The 14,200-nt window shown below is 47.4% G+C and overlaps 1 protein-coding gene across 7 annotated transcripts in view; it reads right to left on the reverse strand.

Moving 5' to 3' along the window:
* Positions 1–14,200, reverse strand: part of PRDM16 (PR/SET domain 16) — a 404,189-nt gene that overhangs the window by 23,677 nt on the left and 366,312 nt on the right. For 4 of the 7 annotated variants that reach the window (XM_048518726.1, XM_048518720.1, XM_048518724.1 and 1 more), the window contains 2 exons: positions 9,859–11,266; positions 8,681–8,768 (listed from right to left, as the gene is read on the reverse strand). In XM_048518726.1, coding sequence (XP_048374683.1) covers positions 8,681–8,768; positions 9,859–11,266 — 1,496 coding nt within the window. The remainder of the gene's footprint in view (positions 1–8,680; positions 8,769–9,858; positions 11,267–14,200) is intronic. The other 3 variants (XM_048518723.1, XM_048518722.1, XM_048518721.1) reach the window with 3 other exon arrangements.

Here is a 14,200-nt window from a genome sequence, read left to right on the forward strand (position 1 = left end):
GCCAGTTCAAAAATGAGCGTCTTGCTTGCGAGATATAATGGAGAAGGAAGGGGTTAGTTTGAAGCATGAGCTTTTATTCTGGACACTGAACAAGGAAATCTCTTATTGGTCCTTTTGAACTTTGATTTCTCTATCTTTGGAGGATGAACCATTTACCATCATAACTGAGGGGACAGATTTTATATTGTCCTCAAAGAACAGCTGTTTATTTCCTCCACAGCAGTGGAAAACAGGCAACCGGCAGATCTGCAACTATTCGGAGTCATATTTGTTGTTGCGAAGAGCTGGGTTCAAATTCCTGCTTTGGACGTCTCCACCTCTCAACCTACCTTATAAGACTGGGGCAAGGATAAACGTGAGGAGAGGGGTGGCCTGCATGTGTTAGTGTAACCCCCATGCCCAGAATGGGTTGGCCCAGAATGGGTTGACCCAGTAAGGGGGTGGAGACTCGGAGCAGCAGAGAGGCTGCAAGAGCTCTTTTGCAGAAGAAGCAAGGCTACCAGACTTGGACCTTGATTTCTATAAGCCCTTAACACCTTGTTAAGGTAATTTCAATATTGTTGGGAACTACTGGGAAGGTAGTTGTTGTTTTGCTATGTTGTAAATGTTGGAGTTTATTGTTTCAGGGTTTTCTTTTGTGGTTGTAATGGGTGAGAGTTCTCCTGGAGACCTTCATCATGTTGCAACCTGTTCATCAAGCCCTTGGAGTCTTCAGGAGCCAGCCAACTTGCAAAGAAGATTTGGACTTGGCAATATCAGTAGACTGTAAATAGAAGGACTTGAAATGCAACCTGAACAGGACCTTGAATTGTAACGTTAAATGTTGATGTTTTAAAAGTGTTAATTGTACAGAAAAGTAAACCATTTTGTTGTTTAAAAATTGTTGTTGCAACTCATTCCAAGTACTGCCCCACAGAACCCACAAGCTGAGGTTACATTAGCTGACTTGAGCAGCTTGGGAAAGGAGAAAGCTAGAAATAATTAAAGAGAAAAATTGCAGATTTATGCAGCCTGAGGTTTAATTAAAGGAATGAGATGAACACTCTCCTGCTTTAGGCATAAGGCGTGGAGGTATGAATAGCCTAATTTCCCCAGTCCTGTGGGAAGCCGACAGAGAGGAAATAGATGAAGCTGTGATAGGACTGCGATATCTGCCACTTATGCCAGACTCCATTGATGTAAGGAGATCTATCTGTTTCAAATAATTTCAGTGGTTCAGGCAGGGAGTGGATCTGTGAGATTCATCACCACTCCAGAGCAATTCTGTCCTGTGTGGAATGAGGAGGAGAATTCTGGGCCAGGGGGTCTTTGGACTGTCCATATTTTTGAAGGCTGCCCCATGTCAAAAGTGTGCCATAACTTAGCACAAAAAAGTGAAGGGAGGCTAGGAGGTGAGCTGCTTTTGGTTATGATTTTTCAGTGTTGTTTAGTACAGAACAACAATCCAGTAATTTCAAATGAAAAGATTTGCCTGAAAAAAAAATCAATCTCAATTCAAAAGGAGAAGGAGAATGAACAGGGCTGATTTAAAAATGCTTTGGTTGGAAACTGTGTAGAAAGAAAGAAAGGAAGGAAGGAAGGAAGGAAGGAAGGAAGGAAGGAAGGAAGGAAGGAAGGAAGGAAGGAAGGAAGGAAGGAAGGAAGGAAGGAAGGAAGGAAGGAAGGAAGAAAGAAAGAAAGGAAGGAAGGAAGGAAGGAAGGAAGGAAGGAAGGAAGGAAGGAAGGAAGGAAGGCAGGCAGGCAGGCAGGCAGGCAGGCAGGCAGGCAGGCAGGCACTGGGTGAAGGAGGGAAGGAAAACACTGTGAAGGAAAGAAAGAGAGAAATAAAAACTATGAAGGAGGGAAGGAAAACACTGTGAAAGAAAGATAAATAAATAAATAAATAAAGATTGGGGAAGGAGGGAAGGAAAATAAAAATGCACTGTGAAAGAAAAGAAAGAAAGAAAGACAGACAGACAGACAGACAGACACACTGGGTGAAGGAGGGAAGGAAAACAAACAAATGCACTGTGAAGGAAGGAAGGAAGGAAAGAAAGAAAGAAAGAAAGAAAGAAAGAAAGAAAGAAAGAAAGAAAGAAAGAAAGAAAGAAAGAAAGATTGGGGAAAGAGGGAAGGAAAACAAACAAATGCACTGAGAAAGAAAGAAAGAAAGAAAGAAAGAATAGAAGGAAAGGAAAGGAAAGGAAAGACAAGAGGGAATGAAAGGAGAGAACAAAAAAGAAAAAGACCAACAGAGTAAAGAAAAGACAAAAAGGAGAGCACAAGAAAGAAAAGAAAACGAATGGAAGAAGTTGTCTTGATAAGTGAGGAATAAATTGCAGAAGGCTGACAACTATTCATAATCCTTAAAATAAAAGAAAAATAAAAGGGGGCTCATAAAAGCCATTAAGAATAGATCTGGGTCCACAATGATAATAGCAAGGGAGCAGCTTACAGAGGTTCTGAGAAGCACAGAGGTCTCTGCCTCGGCTGCCAGTCATGTAACAAAACCATCCGGTTAAAATGCTCTGCGGATCTCGCAGAGAGATTTCTCGCTCAGCCCTTTGCCGGAGTACCTGGAGATGGCTTTTGTTGTTCCCTGTTCTTTCGGCACTTAATCACAGAGGTTTTGCCAGTGTGATACATCGTGGGCTTATTTTAAAATTCTAAACACCGGCCATGGCCTTTCCATTTGGTACCAGCATTTTGCTATTTAAGGAACGAGCGACTGGTTAGAAGTGACAAAGAAAGAGAAGAAGAAGAAAAGGCCGTCATCAGGTGGGGGGAAAGGGTTGCCATTAAGTAATCATAAAAAGCTATGCCGTTGATTGATGTGGGCCAGAGGTTCATTTGAAACAGATAATGCAGGAGACATACAAATCAATGCAGAGAGAGGGAAAAGGTTTCTTTTGTCGAAATGGGTTTTTCAAGAAAGATACAGGTCACATTTTCAAAGACGCCCCAGAGCCCAGTAAAAAAACCCACAGGCGAAAACCGAGTGTATCATTTAGGTAACAAAGAGAACAATCCTTAATGCAAACAGAGCATAGGGCAAGGAGTTTCAAATTGGCTGAGAACACATTTTCATTTGGGGAGGTTATTCTGTTGCTGGTTTGGATACTTGGCTTGGTGTGGTTTTAGCCAAGGGTCACATCCCACCTGCACATGAGGGTTGCCAACAACGTGGAGAAAAAAGCCGGCACCTTTTGGGGTATATAAAGGGCCACCACATTGCGGGGGACTTATTGCAACCCCAGAAAGACGCTTACCAGGCAATTGAGAAGCAGGTTCTTTCTGCACAGAGCATTTTAAAAGTTGTGCAATCATTTCACAAAGAACCATTTTTTGGGGGCGGGGAAGGGTTTGTCCACATAGCTTGGGGGAAAAAAGCGTTCCGGGTTAAAATGGTTCTTTCCTTCTTTAAGCCCCCCACCCCCCCGACACCATTATATTTTTGAAGTTACAAAGACTCAATATCAGAAGTCTTGCCAGTTTTCATATGGTGTCTACATGAGATGGAGAAGGAAACCATGGCTCTCACTTTGCAAGACTTGAGCAGGGCCGTTAATGACAGGAAGTTTGGGAGGGTATTGTTTCATAGGGTCGGCACAAGTTAGAAGCAACTTGATGGCACTTAACATTACACAAAGGGGCACAACGTTTGTTCCCCAAGTTGTTGGCAACTCCAATGCATAAAGGTAAAGTTTCCCCTTCAGTCATATCTGACCCTGGGGTAACACTGCAAGCCGTGATTTTATAGGCAAGCCGCTTTTGTGGGGTAGTTTGCCATTGCCTTCCCCGGCTATTCTTTACCCCCTAGCTATGAGCTAGGTACTTATTTATTGACCCAGAAATGGATGGACCATGAGCCAGCTGCCAGGATATCTGACCCACAGGGGGCTCGAACTCTTGACCATGTGAGTGGAAGTGCAAGCACTTAACCACTATGCCATGTGGCTCCTAACTTGTAATGCCTACAAACAGCTTAACCACAGCCCAATCTCTCCCCTTGTGCCGACAGGATTTATTTTTCTTAGTGAACTATCAGAATGGTTGTAAACATCCCCTAACACCCCAGCAGCTGAACCAATGCCTAGGGAAGGCTTATTTCAGTGCAATGAGTTAGAGTGTTTGCAACCAGTAACTACAGAGGTTTCAAAGATTACAAGCCTACATTTATCCCATGTTGGTCTCCCCCCACCCCCTCTGCTTCTCTTACCAAACTTATCTGATTTGGGGGGGCGGAGGTAAAATGGCAAAAACCTCTGTTTTTTCCCTGATGCACATTAGCGTGTTATGTGTTTTGATACCTCATTCATCTCTCTGTGACCAGGGTAAGAACCCTAAAACGATTATCCAAAACAGACTTGGTCTTTGCAATAGATATACAGATAGCATTGTGGGATACTAGCTTGACAGATATTTCCCCTGGCCTGAATTTTATTAGCTTGGCTTGTGTTCCTCCTCCTCCCCCCAGAAATGTGTGCTCTTGTTCAGAGCGGGTATCTGCCTCGCAGACTGGCTGGGATAGCTATCGCATCCGTACAAGGCAGATCTCCTTGCTATTATAACCCTCACAAACACAGGATGTCCCCGGCCTGCCTGTCACCATTGTAGGCCGGTTTGAAAGGAAAATCGAGGGAAGTTATTAACCAAACTCTCAGGCCCAGACAAAACAATGAAGAAACTAAGTTTAGATGTGAAAGCGACCCGCTTTGGGTTTTCACAAAGTGCTGTTAAGTGCTGCCGGAAATGCCTCGGCAAGGAAAGAAACCCAGTAGTGCCCACTGTAAATGAGTAGAGGGGAGGCTCGTGCCACTGCTGGTGGAAGAAGAGGAAGGAGACGTGGTTCAGTGGCAGGCCCTCTGCTTGGCATGAAGGAGGTATCTGGCATCCTGGCATCTCTAGGTAAAGGATCAGTGGCAGGCGATGTTAAAGTTCTCCACCTGGTGCCAGTCTGAGAAGGCAATACTGATGGGCCAGCTGCCTAACTCACTATAAAGCAACTTTGTATGTTTGTATATAAGAGCAAACTTGTATGCTTATGGCTCATGCCTTACTTATGGTCGGAAAACAGATTTGAAAGGGCATTGTGTAGGCTTTGCCACAACGCTGTCTATGACCCCTTTCCAACTCTGGGACTCTAGGGTGGGAGACTCGCGTGCTCCAGCAAATGGGGGGGAGGCAAAGCCGGGCCTAGCCTTAAATAGGCTGCCCGGCCCTCCTCCCAGATGACGTCAGGGCGCCCAGCGTCACTTCCGGGCGCCCTAGAAGACCAAAAGCCTCGTGAGCAGAGGGAACTCGCGAGGCAGCCAGGAAGGCGGCCGCCCATGGGAGGCTGTCCCTTCCCCAGCAGCAATGGCAACCGCGGTAAGTCGCGGCCGCTTTTTTGCTGTCTGAGGGAAGTAGCTAAGAACCCTCCTAAACTTACAATAAATTGAGTACAACACGCTTTCTTGTGTGGTAAAAAGTTGGCCATAGCCATTTTATTTAACAAAATTGGTTCAAGGCAAACAGAGCATAAGGTGCAGCATGGGGGTCTGATCTGTGTGCTGGGCAGCCCGAGTGCTGTCCCCCAGACACCTAAATTTTTCTACAGCACGCCTGCTGATGAAAAATGAACGCACGCTGGAGCAGCTGTGAGATTCCAGATGGGCGGTTGCCACTTCCTGAAGACTCCACTGCTGCCAGGGGTGCAAGCCATAGAAGCCCACATCTGGGCAGGTTACTAAGGACCACACTAGATGTGTGAACAGCCTAGAGACTCCTCTTGAGAGCTGGTGTGGTGCAGTGGTTAAGAGCAGGTTGATTCTAATCTGGAGAACTGGGTATGAGTCCCCACTCCTCCATTTGAGTGGCTGACACTTATCTGGTGAACCAGATGTGTTTCCGCACTCCCGCATTCCTGCTGGGTGACCTTGGGCTAGTCACAGATTCTCTCAGAACTCTCTCAGCCCCACCTACCTCACAAGGTGTCTGTTGTGGGGAGAGGAGGGGAAAGGAGCTTGTAAGCCCCCTTGAGTCTCCTTACAGGAGAGAAAGGTGGGGTATAAATTCAAACCTTCTTCATATTACTAGGTGTGGCTTCCAAAGCAATCGATGGAAAATCAGAGGTTTCATCACGACCAAAGAAACTTCTAGAATGCTCTCGCTAAGCCCATCCATATATATTTTGGCATCTCCAAATTGCAGGTGTCGGGAACGCAGAACACGAATAAGAACAGTTATTTTTAAGTTTCGAAGCTTTTAACCCACGTATAATGAACACCTTTCTTAAATGAATAATAACTTCTTTAAGTTATCTTTTGCCTGCCCCTACTGTGCTCACAGTTCTAGCAGCTAAAAAGGGGGATTTCTCAGGATCAATTAAAATATAAAAGGTGTTCATGATTTTGAAAAATCCTCCAGAGGGGATCTTGGCTCAGCAAAAAGTGGGGAGGATTTTGAAGTACTTCCACTTCTGGGGAGCATCATCCGCTTCGGCTTTCTTCAACCAGGAGACTTCCTGTTCTGAAGAAGTTGTCACTCTTCAATAAAACATGCTTTTTTGGCATGAAAATGATTTAGATGGCACAAAGAAGAAGAAGAAGAAGAAGAGGAGGAGGAGGAGGAGGAGGAGGAGGAGGAGGAGTTTGGATTTATACTCCCACCTTTCTCTCCTGTAAGGAGACTCAAGGTGGCTTACAAGCTCCTTTCCCTTCCTCTCCTCACAACAGATCCCTTCTGAGGTAGGTGGGGCTGAGAGAGTTCAGAGAGAATCTGTGACTAGCCCAAGGTCACCCAGCAGGAATGTCAGATTGTGGAAACACATCTGGTTCACCAGATAACCCTCTGCCACTCAGGTGGAGGTGTGGGGAATCAAACCTGGTTCTCCAGATTAGAACCCATCTGCTCTTAACCACAACACCACGCTGGCACCAGGTGATATATACAAACAGATTCCATCCTCTCCCTGTCTACAGTGTTGGCAACTTTGTGCAGGAATAGGAATAAACATTTTCAAACTTACACAGGGTACACCTAAGGAAAGGAAAGCCATGAAGTTTATTGCGTGGGTGTGCCCCAGGCCACATACCAAGGTGCGCACATTCCCCTCTTCCATGGCTTCCGTATTCCAGGACTCTGGCATATGTTAGCCAGCCATAAGCCACATGGAATGAGCCACTGCGAGTATGCGTTGCCATGTTCCATCAGAAGAAAGTAGGTGTGAGGTTACGGAGTGACCCTGTTTAGCCAAGGAAAGTTTTGAGTCCAGTGCACCTTTAAGACCAACGAAGTTTTATTTTTGGTATAAGAGGAAGAAGAGTTGGATTTATCCCCCCTTTCTCTCCTATAGGAGACTCAAAGGGGCTGACGAACTCCTTTCCTTCCCGCCCTCACAACAAACACCCTGTGAGGTAGGTGGGGCTGAGAGAGCTCCGAAGAACTGTGGCTAGCCCAAGGTCACCCAGCTGGCGTGTGTTAGAGATAAGCCTTCACAGTTCAGGCAGCAGAGTGGAGAATCAAACCCGGTTCCTCCAGATTAGAGTACACCTGCTCCTAACCACTACACCGCTGCTCCTCCTAAGCTTATAAACTGATAAAGATACCAGATGCAAACTTTCTTCTGCTGCTTCAGGCCAGTGTGGCTGCCCCTCTGAATATATCTGCTTAGCTAAGTTTGCCGTTGGCTTCCCCTACCAGGATGGTCAAGCTAGAATTTTGTGCTGTCCACACACCTGTTCATTGTGCCTAGTTCCTGGTTCTGGCTTGGCAACCACTTGAAGTCCACTGCTGAAAGGTCCCAAACTAACTGTATATCTCACGCACTTACAGACCATACTTGTCTTCTCCCAAAGAAGCATTATTATAAGGCAATAAAAAACAACACAAACACCACTATTAGACATTCGTTATCAAGGCCAATGGAATAACCATGGCAGGACTGCTTCCTCCCAAATGAACCTGCTCACCAGGGCCCATTCCGCACATACTGAATACTGCACTTTCAATCCACTTTCACAATTGTTTGCAAGTGGGTTTTGCTATTCCGCACAGTAAAATCTAGCTGCAAAGTGGACTGAACGTGGATTGAAAGTGCATTATTCTGCATGTGTGGAAGGGGCCCAGGTATGATCAACTTCAGATTGCGTCTGAAATGTGCCCCCACTTCAGGGTTGCCAAAAGGTTGGGACATTTCTGGAGATTTGGAGGTGGAGTTTGGGGAAGGGAAGGCGCAGAAATATGAGGTCATACAGAAGTTGCCCTTTCCTCCAGAGGAACTAATCTCTGGGCCTTTCCCCACTTACCTTAAGCCCTGCTCTACTCGAGGAGAGTAGCGCGGGGTCCTCGGCACTCCCCACTGAGAGGGGCGGCAACAGCGCAGCCGCCCCGAAGCTGCTGCTGTCGCGCCCCTCAGCGCGCAGAATCCCAGGCGCTCTTCTTAATGGCGGCTTTTGATGGCCCACGCAGAGCGCGGGGTCGTGGGGACGGCCGGGTGCGCGCCTGGGATGCTGCGCGCTGAGAGCAGCGTGAGGCATAGAGGGGAATGACGAGAGTGGGGCCCAGAGTCATCTGGAGATCAGGTGCAATTCTGAAAGAATACACAACATCAGTTGGAGGTCTGACCCCCACCCCACATTCCGAAACAACCTGGGTGAGCACAAAAGAACTCCCTGGAATGCTGCCAGGAGCATCAAACCAAGCTCTTGCTTGGCCTTACCTGGGGATGAAAAAGCAGCGGGGAAGGCCTCAAATACTTCTCCTTTAGTGCTCCCACTGAGTCCGTCACCTTCCGCTTCTCCACCCTGCTGGACAGCAACACAGAGGGTTACATACCTCCCAGGGACTCGAGGTAGAAACAAAACTACATTACCCTGCCCCCTGGAGATGTGAGCAATTAAAATCTGCTTGGATACAATGAAGTACAAATAGAATCCACTAAACCACATCAGAATAGAAGGAGTGTGGTGTTTTCAAACAGTAATGTATGTGAAGCAGGAATATCATGTATCATCCATAGATCACAACACTCAAATGCCCCAACATACGCAAGGGCTTTGTAATGTATAGACAAGGGGTCCCCAACCTTTCTGAGCATGTGGGCACAGCTGGAATTCTGACCCAGCACGAGGGATGCAGCTACAAGAGGACTGCAACAAAATGGCGGCCATAAGAGGTGGAGCCAGCCATTGAATGATTGCCACAGTTCATTTTCAGTAACACAGTGCCGATCCTTGGGCTGTGGTGGCAAATGCAGCCCAAGTAACATTTTTTTAATTGCACAGCCAATCAAATCTCCAATAGTCAATCAAATGCCTTACTATGACAAAGACCTACCTAGCTCCACCCACTTCCTCAGTAATAGAAAAGCTGTCGGGCGTGCCACGGTGCCCACAAACACCACACTGGGGGGGGGGCTGGTATAAATGCAACCTCAGCTTCCTGTCTGTCCTGAATTACTCTATCTCCTTCTGAAATTCAACTGCTCTTTTTTTTAATCACCTACCTATCTTGTGCCATTCTCCATCTATAGCTCACTGGATAATCAGCTGATGTATACAGAACTTTCCTCTTGCCCTGTCTTATCCCCTGTGACTTGCCTCTGTCCCTCCACCAGATGGGCAGCCAATGCCCCCCTCCTTGCATCCTGAAATCTCATTGCTGTGGGCCTCAGACCCCCTGGACCATGACAGGGAACTACTGTGCCTATGTGTATGGTACAGGCAGAAGCAAAGCAAGGGAGAAAAGTGCCCGGTGCACCGGGCAAAGCCCCCACAACGCCCTCGGAACACCCTTGCCACACCCCCACAGGGTGCGGGGCGCCCCCTCATCCCCTTGGAGCTACGCCTCCAGGTACAGGCCATCAGAGACCACAATTAAGGCAGGTTATGTTAATACCTGTAGATGGGGTCCATGAAAAAAGGTGACGGCTTAGCGTAATGCAGGGATGGTTGCGGCGGCATCTGAGCCTGAGAAATCTTGGGTAATACTTCACTGGCCATTAGTTTCCTCTCTCCGTAAGCGTGGTTCTTTCGGGAGTCCCGGCTCCCATTCTGGCTCGCCCGGATGCGGTTGCCGATGCTCAAGTCTAGTGGCTGTTCCTCCCCAGAAGGGTGTGGGGGCAGGATTTTGGGGGGCGGCAAGGCTGGCTTAATTTCTTTTGGCTTTGTGGTAAGGTCAAAGGGCGACTCAGAGCTGCCGCTGCCCATTTTGTGAAGGTCCCGGGGCGACTTTGGTTCTGCCTTGACCAGCAAGCTGTGATTCAGGGTCCGGTCTGTGAAAGGGTACAACGAATGGGGGAAGTTGGGAAGGAACTGGAATGGAAACATGGAATGGTACGGGAGGGAACCTATTTTCTTTTCCTGCATCCCCATGAAGCCGGGCCCAAAGTACTTCTCCGCAATGGAGGCTATGGCCTTTATAGAATCGTTGGCTGCCCCGGCCGTGGGAAGCAGCTGCTCTTCAGGGGGAGGGAAGAAGGAATGCTGAGAGTAGAAAAGAGGGATGTCGCTCATGTTGTTAGCAGAACTCGTGGACACTGAGCCGCTGAGGAAATCCGGCTTGCTTTCCGGCGGGTTGCTCTTGTCTTTCATCTTGTCACTCTCTGCGTCGCTCTCCAAATCAGACCCGGTGCCAGTGGTGGTGTCCAGATCCGTGCCTGTGGTCGTGTTGACGTCCTCAAAATCGCTCGCGTCTGAGACGTCGCTGGTCCTGGCTTTGAGCTTCTCCAGGTAGGAGTTCCCCAGATGGCTGCTGTTGAACTTCTCGTCTCCCAAGACTGGATGGCCACTGTTGCTCACAGCAGAAATGAGAGGGAGGGCCGGGTTCCCCAGGGGGCTCGGAAGCTTGGCGTCTTGGGTGTGGTTGATGGGACTCTTTAGCAGCTGTGTTGGAGGTAATAAAGGGGGCCTGGGATATAGAGAGGGAGGGAAAATACCTGGGAAGCCATGAGTCAGGGCTGGAAACCCAGGAGGAGCAGGTGAAAATGGAAGTCCTCCTGGGTGTGGCCGGGATGGGAAGTAATCGTTGAACCCGAGGCTGGTGTGGTTGAGATTGGGAGACGGCTTGGATTTGTCCATCATGGAGCTAGGGGTCAGAGGCAACCCTGAGCTGAAAATCCCCCCAGGGTTATAATGGTTCTTGCCCTCACAGAAGCGCCGGTGCTTGTTGAGTGAGGAGGTGGTGCTGAACATCTGCCCGCAATCCTTGCATTTGATCTGGGTCCGGCAGTCGGCGTGCATCCGCTTGTGGCGACACAGGTTGGAGAACTGCGTGTAGGACTTGTGGCAGACCTCACCTAAAGCATCAACAGAAACCAAAACACCAAAAGCCAATATGAAATTAATATGAAAGAACTAGTTGAAAAGAAAGTGTTTGTGGGTCGGAGGGGATCTCATAGCCCTGTTCAGGTTTTGGCGTTCCAGTCTTGAACAGTGGGACAGTGCGCTACATGTGATTCTCTGAACATGGGAACGCACCATTTTGTGTGAACAGGCAACTCACGTATTTTCTGCCTTCAATACAAGCTGCTGGAAACCCAGATTCTTCAGGGCACTTCATTGTGAGCAACGCATCTAGAATGTAGCCATGCTTCCCTATTCACACAAAATGGTGAACATACATGCTGAGAAAACTGCACACAGCATGCTCTCCTGGGATATGAATTGGTGGTGGGAAGTGGCATCAAGTCATAGACAACTTATGGCGACCCTGCAGGGCTTTCAAAGCTTGCTAGCCGAGATCTTTTTTGTTGGAAGAGAAGGACTTTACGCTGTTTCCTGTCTCAACACACAGAGGGGGTTTTACTAGTTAGCCAGAGGCTAGATAGAGACCTAGGGATTGACACCTTTACTCTATCATGCTGGTTCTATCCCTTTGATATTAGACTGATACTCTTAGGAACTTCCTTCCTTCCGCCTTCTTCTCGCCTTCTTCTCCATCTTACTCCAACATGCCTAGAGAGAGGATGGGTGCTCTGTGTATCCATTTCCATCCAGCTAAATTAGGATAGATTAGTGAACCTTTCTACCTACTTTTCTGTCCAGAATGTTCACTAATAAATACTCTTTTTATTAGATTAGAAACGACAACTGACTCCAACTTTTCTTTGTGCTGAAAGCTTACACACATGTTGGGATACGCTCACATGCGCATGTATGGTTCGGCTTCTCTGTGTCAGGACACTCTGTGTGTCTGACACTCTGCGCTCTAGCCTCCGCTCTAGCCTTAACAAGATGCTGCCTTATATCGAGTCAAACCAGTGGAGGGCAATTTATTCTGTCGAGGAATAGCTCTTCAAGGCCTTCAGCAAAGGCCCTTTCCAAAACTTGTCACTTTAAATCTTCCTAGGGCTGAATCCAAGACTCACGGATGCCTGAAACTAAAGTATAGTTGGAACCACATAAAGATCAACTTTGCTAGAGGTCATCATCTCTAGACTGAATCACTCTGGAATGGATCAGGTCAGGAAACTTCCTGAAGACATATCACATACCATGACAGTAAACATGGTCTATTAGCTAGAGCTGAGGTTCCAAACTGTTTTGCGCCTCTGGGCACCTCTGAAATTCTGATACAGGGTACGATAAATAAATACAATACCTACTCTTGACCGGCAGTTAGTTCTGTGACATCCTGATAGGGAGGGGGAAAAGATCTTTCTCCAAATAAACTTGCAGAAAACTTACATCATGTGCTATTCTAACTCGAGGACTTTATTTTTCCGTGGGGGGGTGGAGATTATTATTATTATTATTATCATCATCATCACAGTAAATAGAGTCTGGCTAGTGCTTAAATTCTGATCACTGTTTATATTGATTGAAAATGCATGTTTTGTCATTTGCCAGGGCAGTCAGGAGGTGGCCGAGGTGGTCAAGAGATGAACGTGGACTCATATAATCATATCGTGTGTTTCCTCCTCCCCCTTAATTATTATTTATTTTTTAAAGTCATTAACAGCAAGTTATTTCTCTGTTGGGACTCTCTGTAAATATTTCTCATATCAAGACTGTTTCATTTGAAGGACAAAGGGAGGGGGTATTGTTGAAGGCTTTCACGGCTGGATTCAACTGGTTCTGGTGGGTTTTCACAGTGTGTAACAGACTTCCCTCTGTGATACACCTCTGAAGATGCCAGCCACAGATGCAGGCGAAATGTTAGGAACAAGATTCACCAGATCACGGCCACACAGCCCGGAAAACCCACCAGAACCAAAGGGAGAGGGGTTGTTTGTTAAATGATGGAGAGGCTAAGGGGAAAATATAATCCCAGCTTTTTACCCAGTTGTCGACCACGTAGTGAGGTCAGTGGTTCGACTCTATTCGCCAAGCTCTAGTTGTCAAGGCCCAAATGGTGCTGGGACAAAATGCCTTGTGTGTTAGGTCCCAAAATGCAGTCACAGAAATCCTGGATGAATTGGGCTCATAGCACTGGAGAACAGGGGTGTGTGTGTTTAATTGCTCCCCCCATACACTGTTTTCCCTGTTCCAAATGGCTCCCTCCGGGAGTTTTTAGCCATGGTAAGTAAAAAATATAGATATGTGCCTGTTATGAGACTTACAGTGGTGTTGGGGAGAAGTCTATTATGGACACTAGACATGGCCTGTGGGGCAAGAATTAAACATCCCATGTCCCAGCACCATACCTCTGATTAGGATTGTGACTAGGTCATGTAGAGTCTTCCCTCACCATAGCACCATTTTCCTGATCTGAAATGGTCTAAAACCCCTTCCGCATGGGCAAAGTACAGTGGGGTTAAGCAATCTGTGTTGCCGTTGGGGTGTTCCCATGCCTCCGTGGAAGGCAGCGAACGGGAGCAAGCAGAGGCAATGTGGGTTGCCATCGTGCCTTTGCACAGAGGCATGTTTTTTCACTCACTATGAAGCCAGGCAGGCATGGACCTCAACAGCCATGCTGCCGTCCCTGTGCCCCTCCGTAGCTACGCAGCAGAGAAGCAGGGACTAAAAAAAAGAGGGAAGCGTGGCCAAATAACGCGCTTCCTGGGGCAACCGTTTGCTCGGGAGTGGCTGCAATCCACGTTAAAACTAAAGAATTGCTGATAGTGCAATTCTTGAAAAACTCGGGTTGGAGGGGAAAACGCGGAGCAGACTCATGTTAGGAGCCAGATTCGTGTGAGGTCCCCCCCCCAACACAGATTTTATACCATGGTTAGCCAGTATTTATTGGGCCGTGCGGAAGGGGCCTTAGTGAAGCAGTATGTGACCTGTTATTCTGGGGT

The sequence above is a fragment of the Sphaerodactylus townsendi genome, linkage group LG16, assembly GCF_021028975.2.
Source record: "Sphaerodactylus townsendi isolate TG3544 linkage group LG16, MPM_Stown_v2.3, whole genome shotgun sequence".
Lineage (NCBI taxonomy): Eukaryota > Metazoa > Chordata > Lepidosauria > Squamata > Sphaerodactylidae > Sphaerodactylus > Sphaerodactylus townsendi.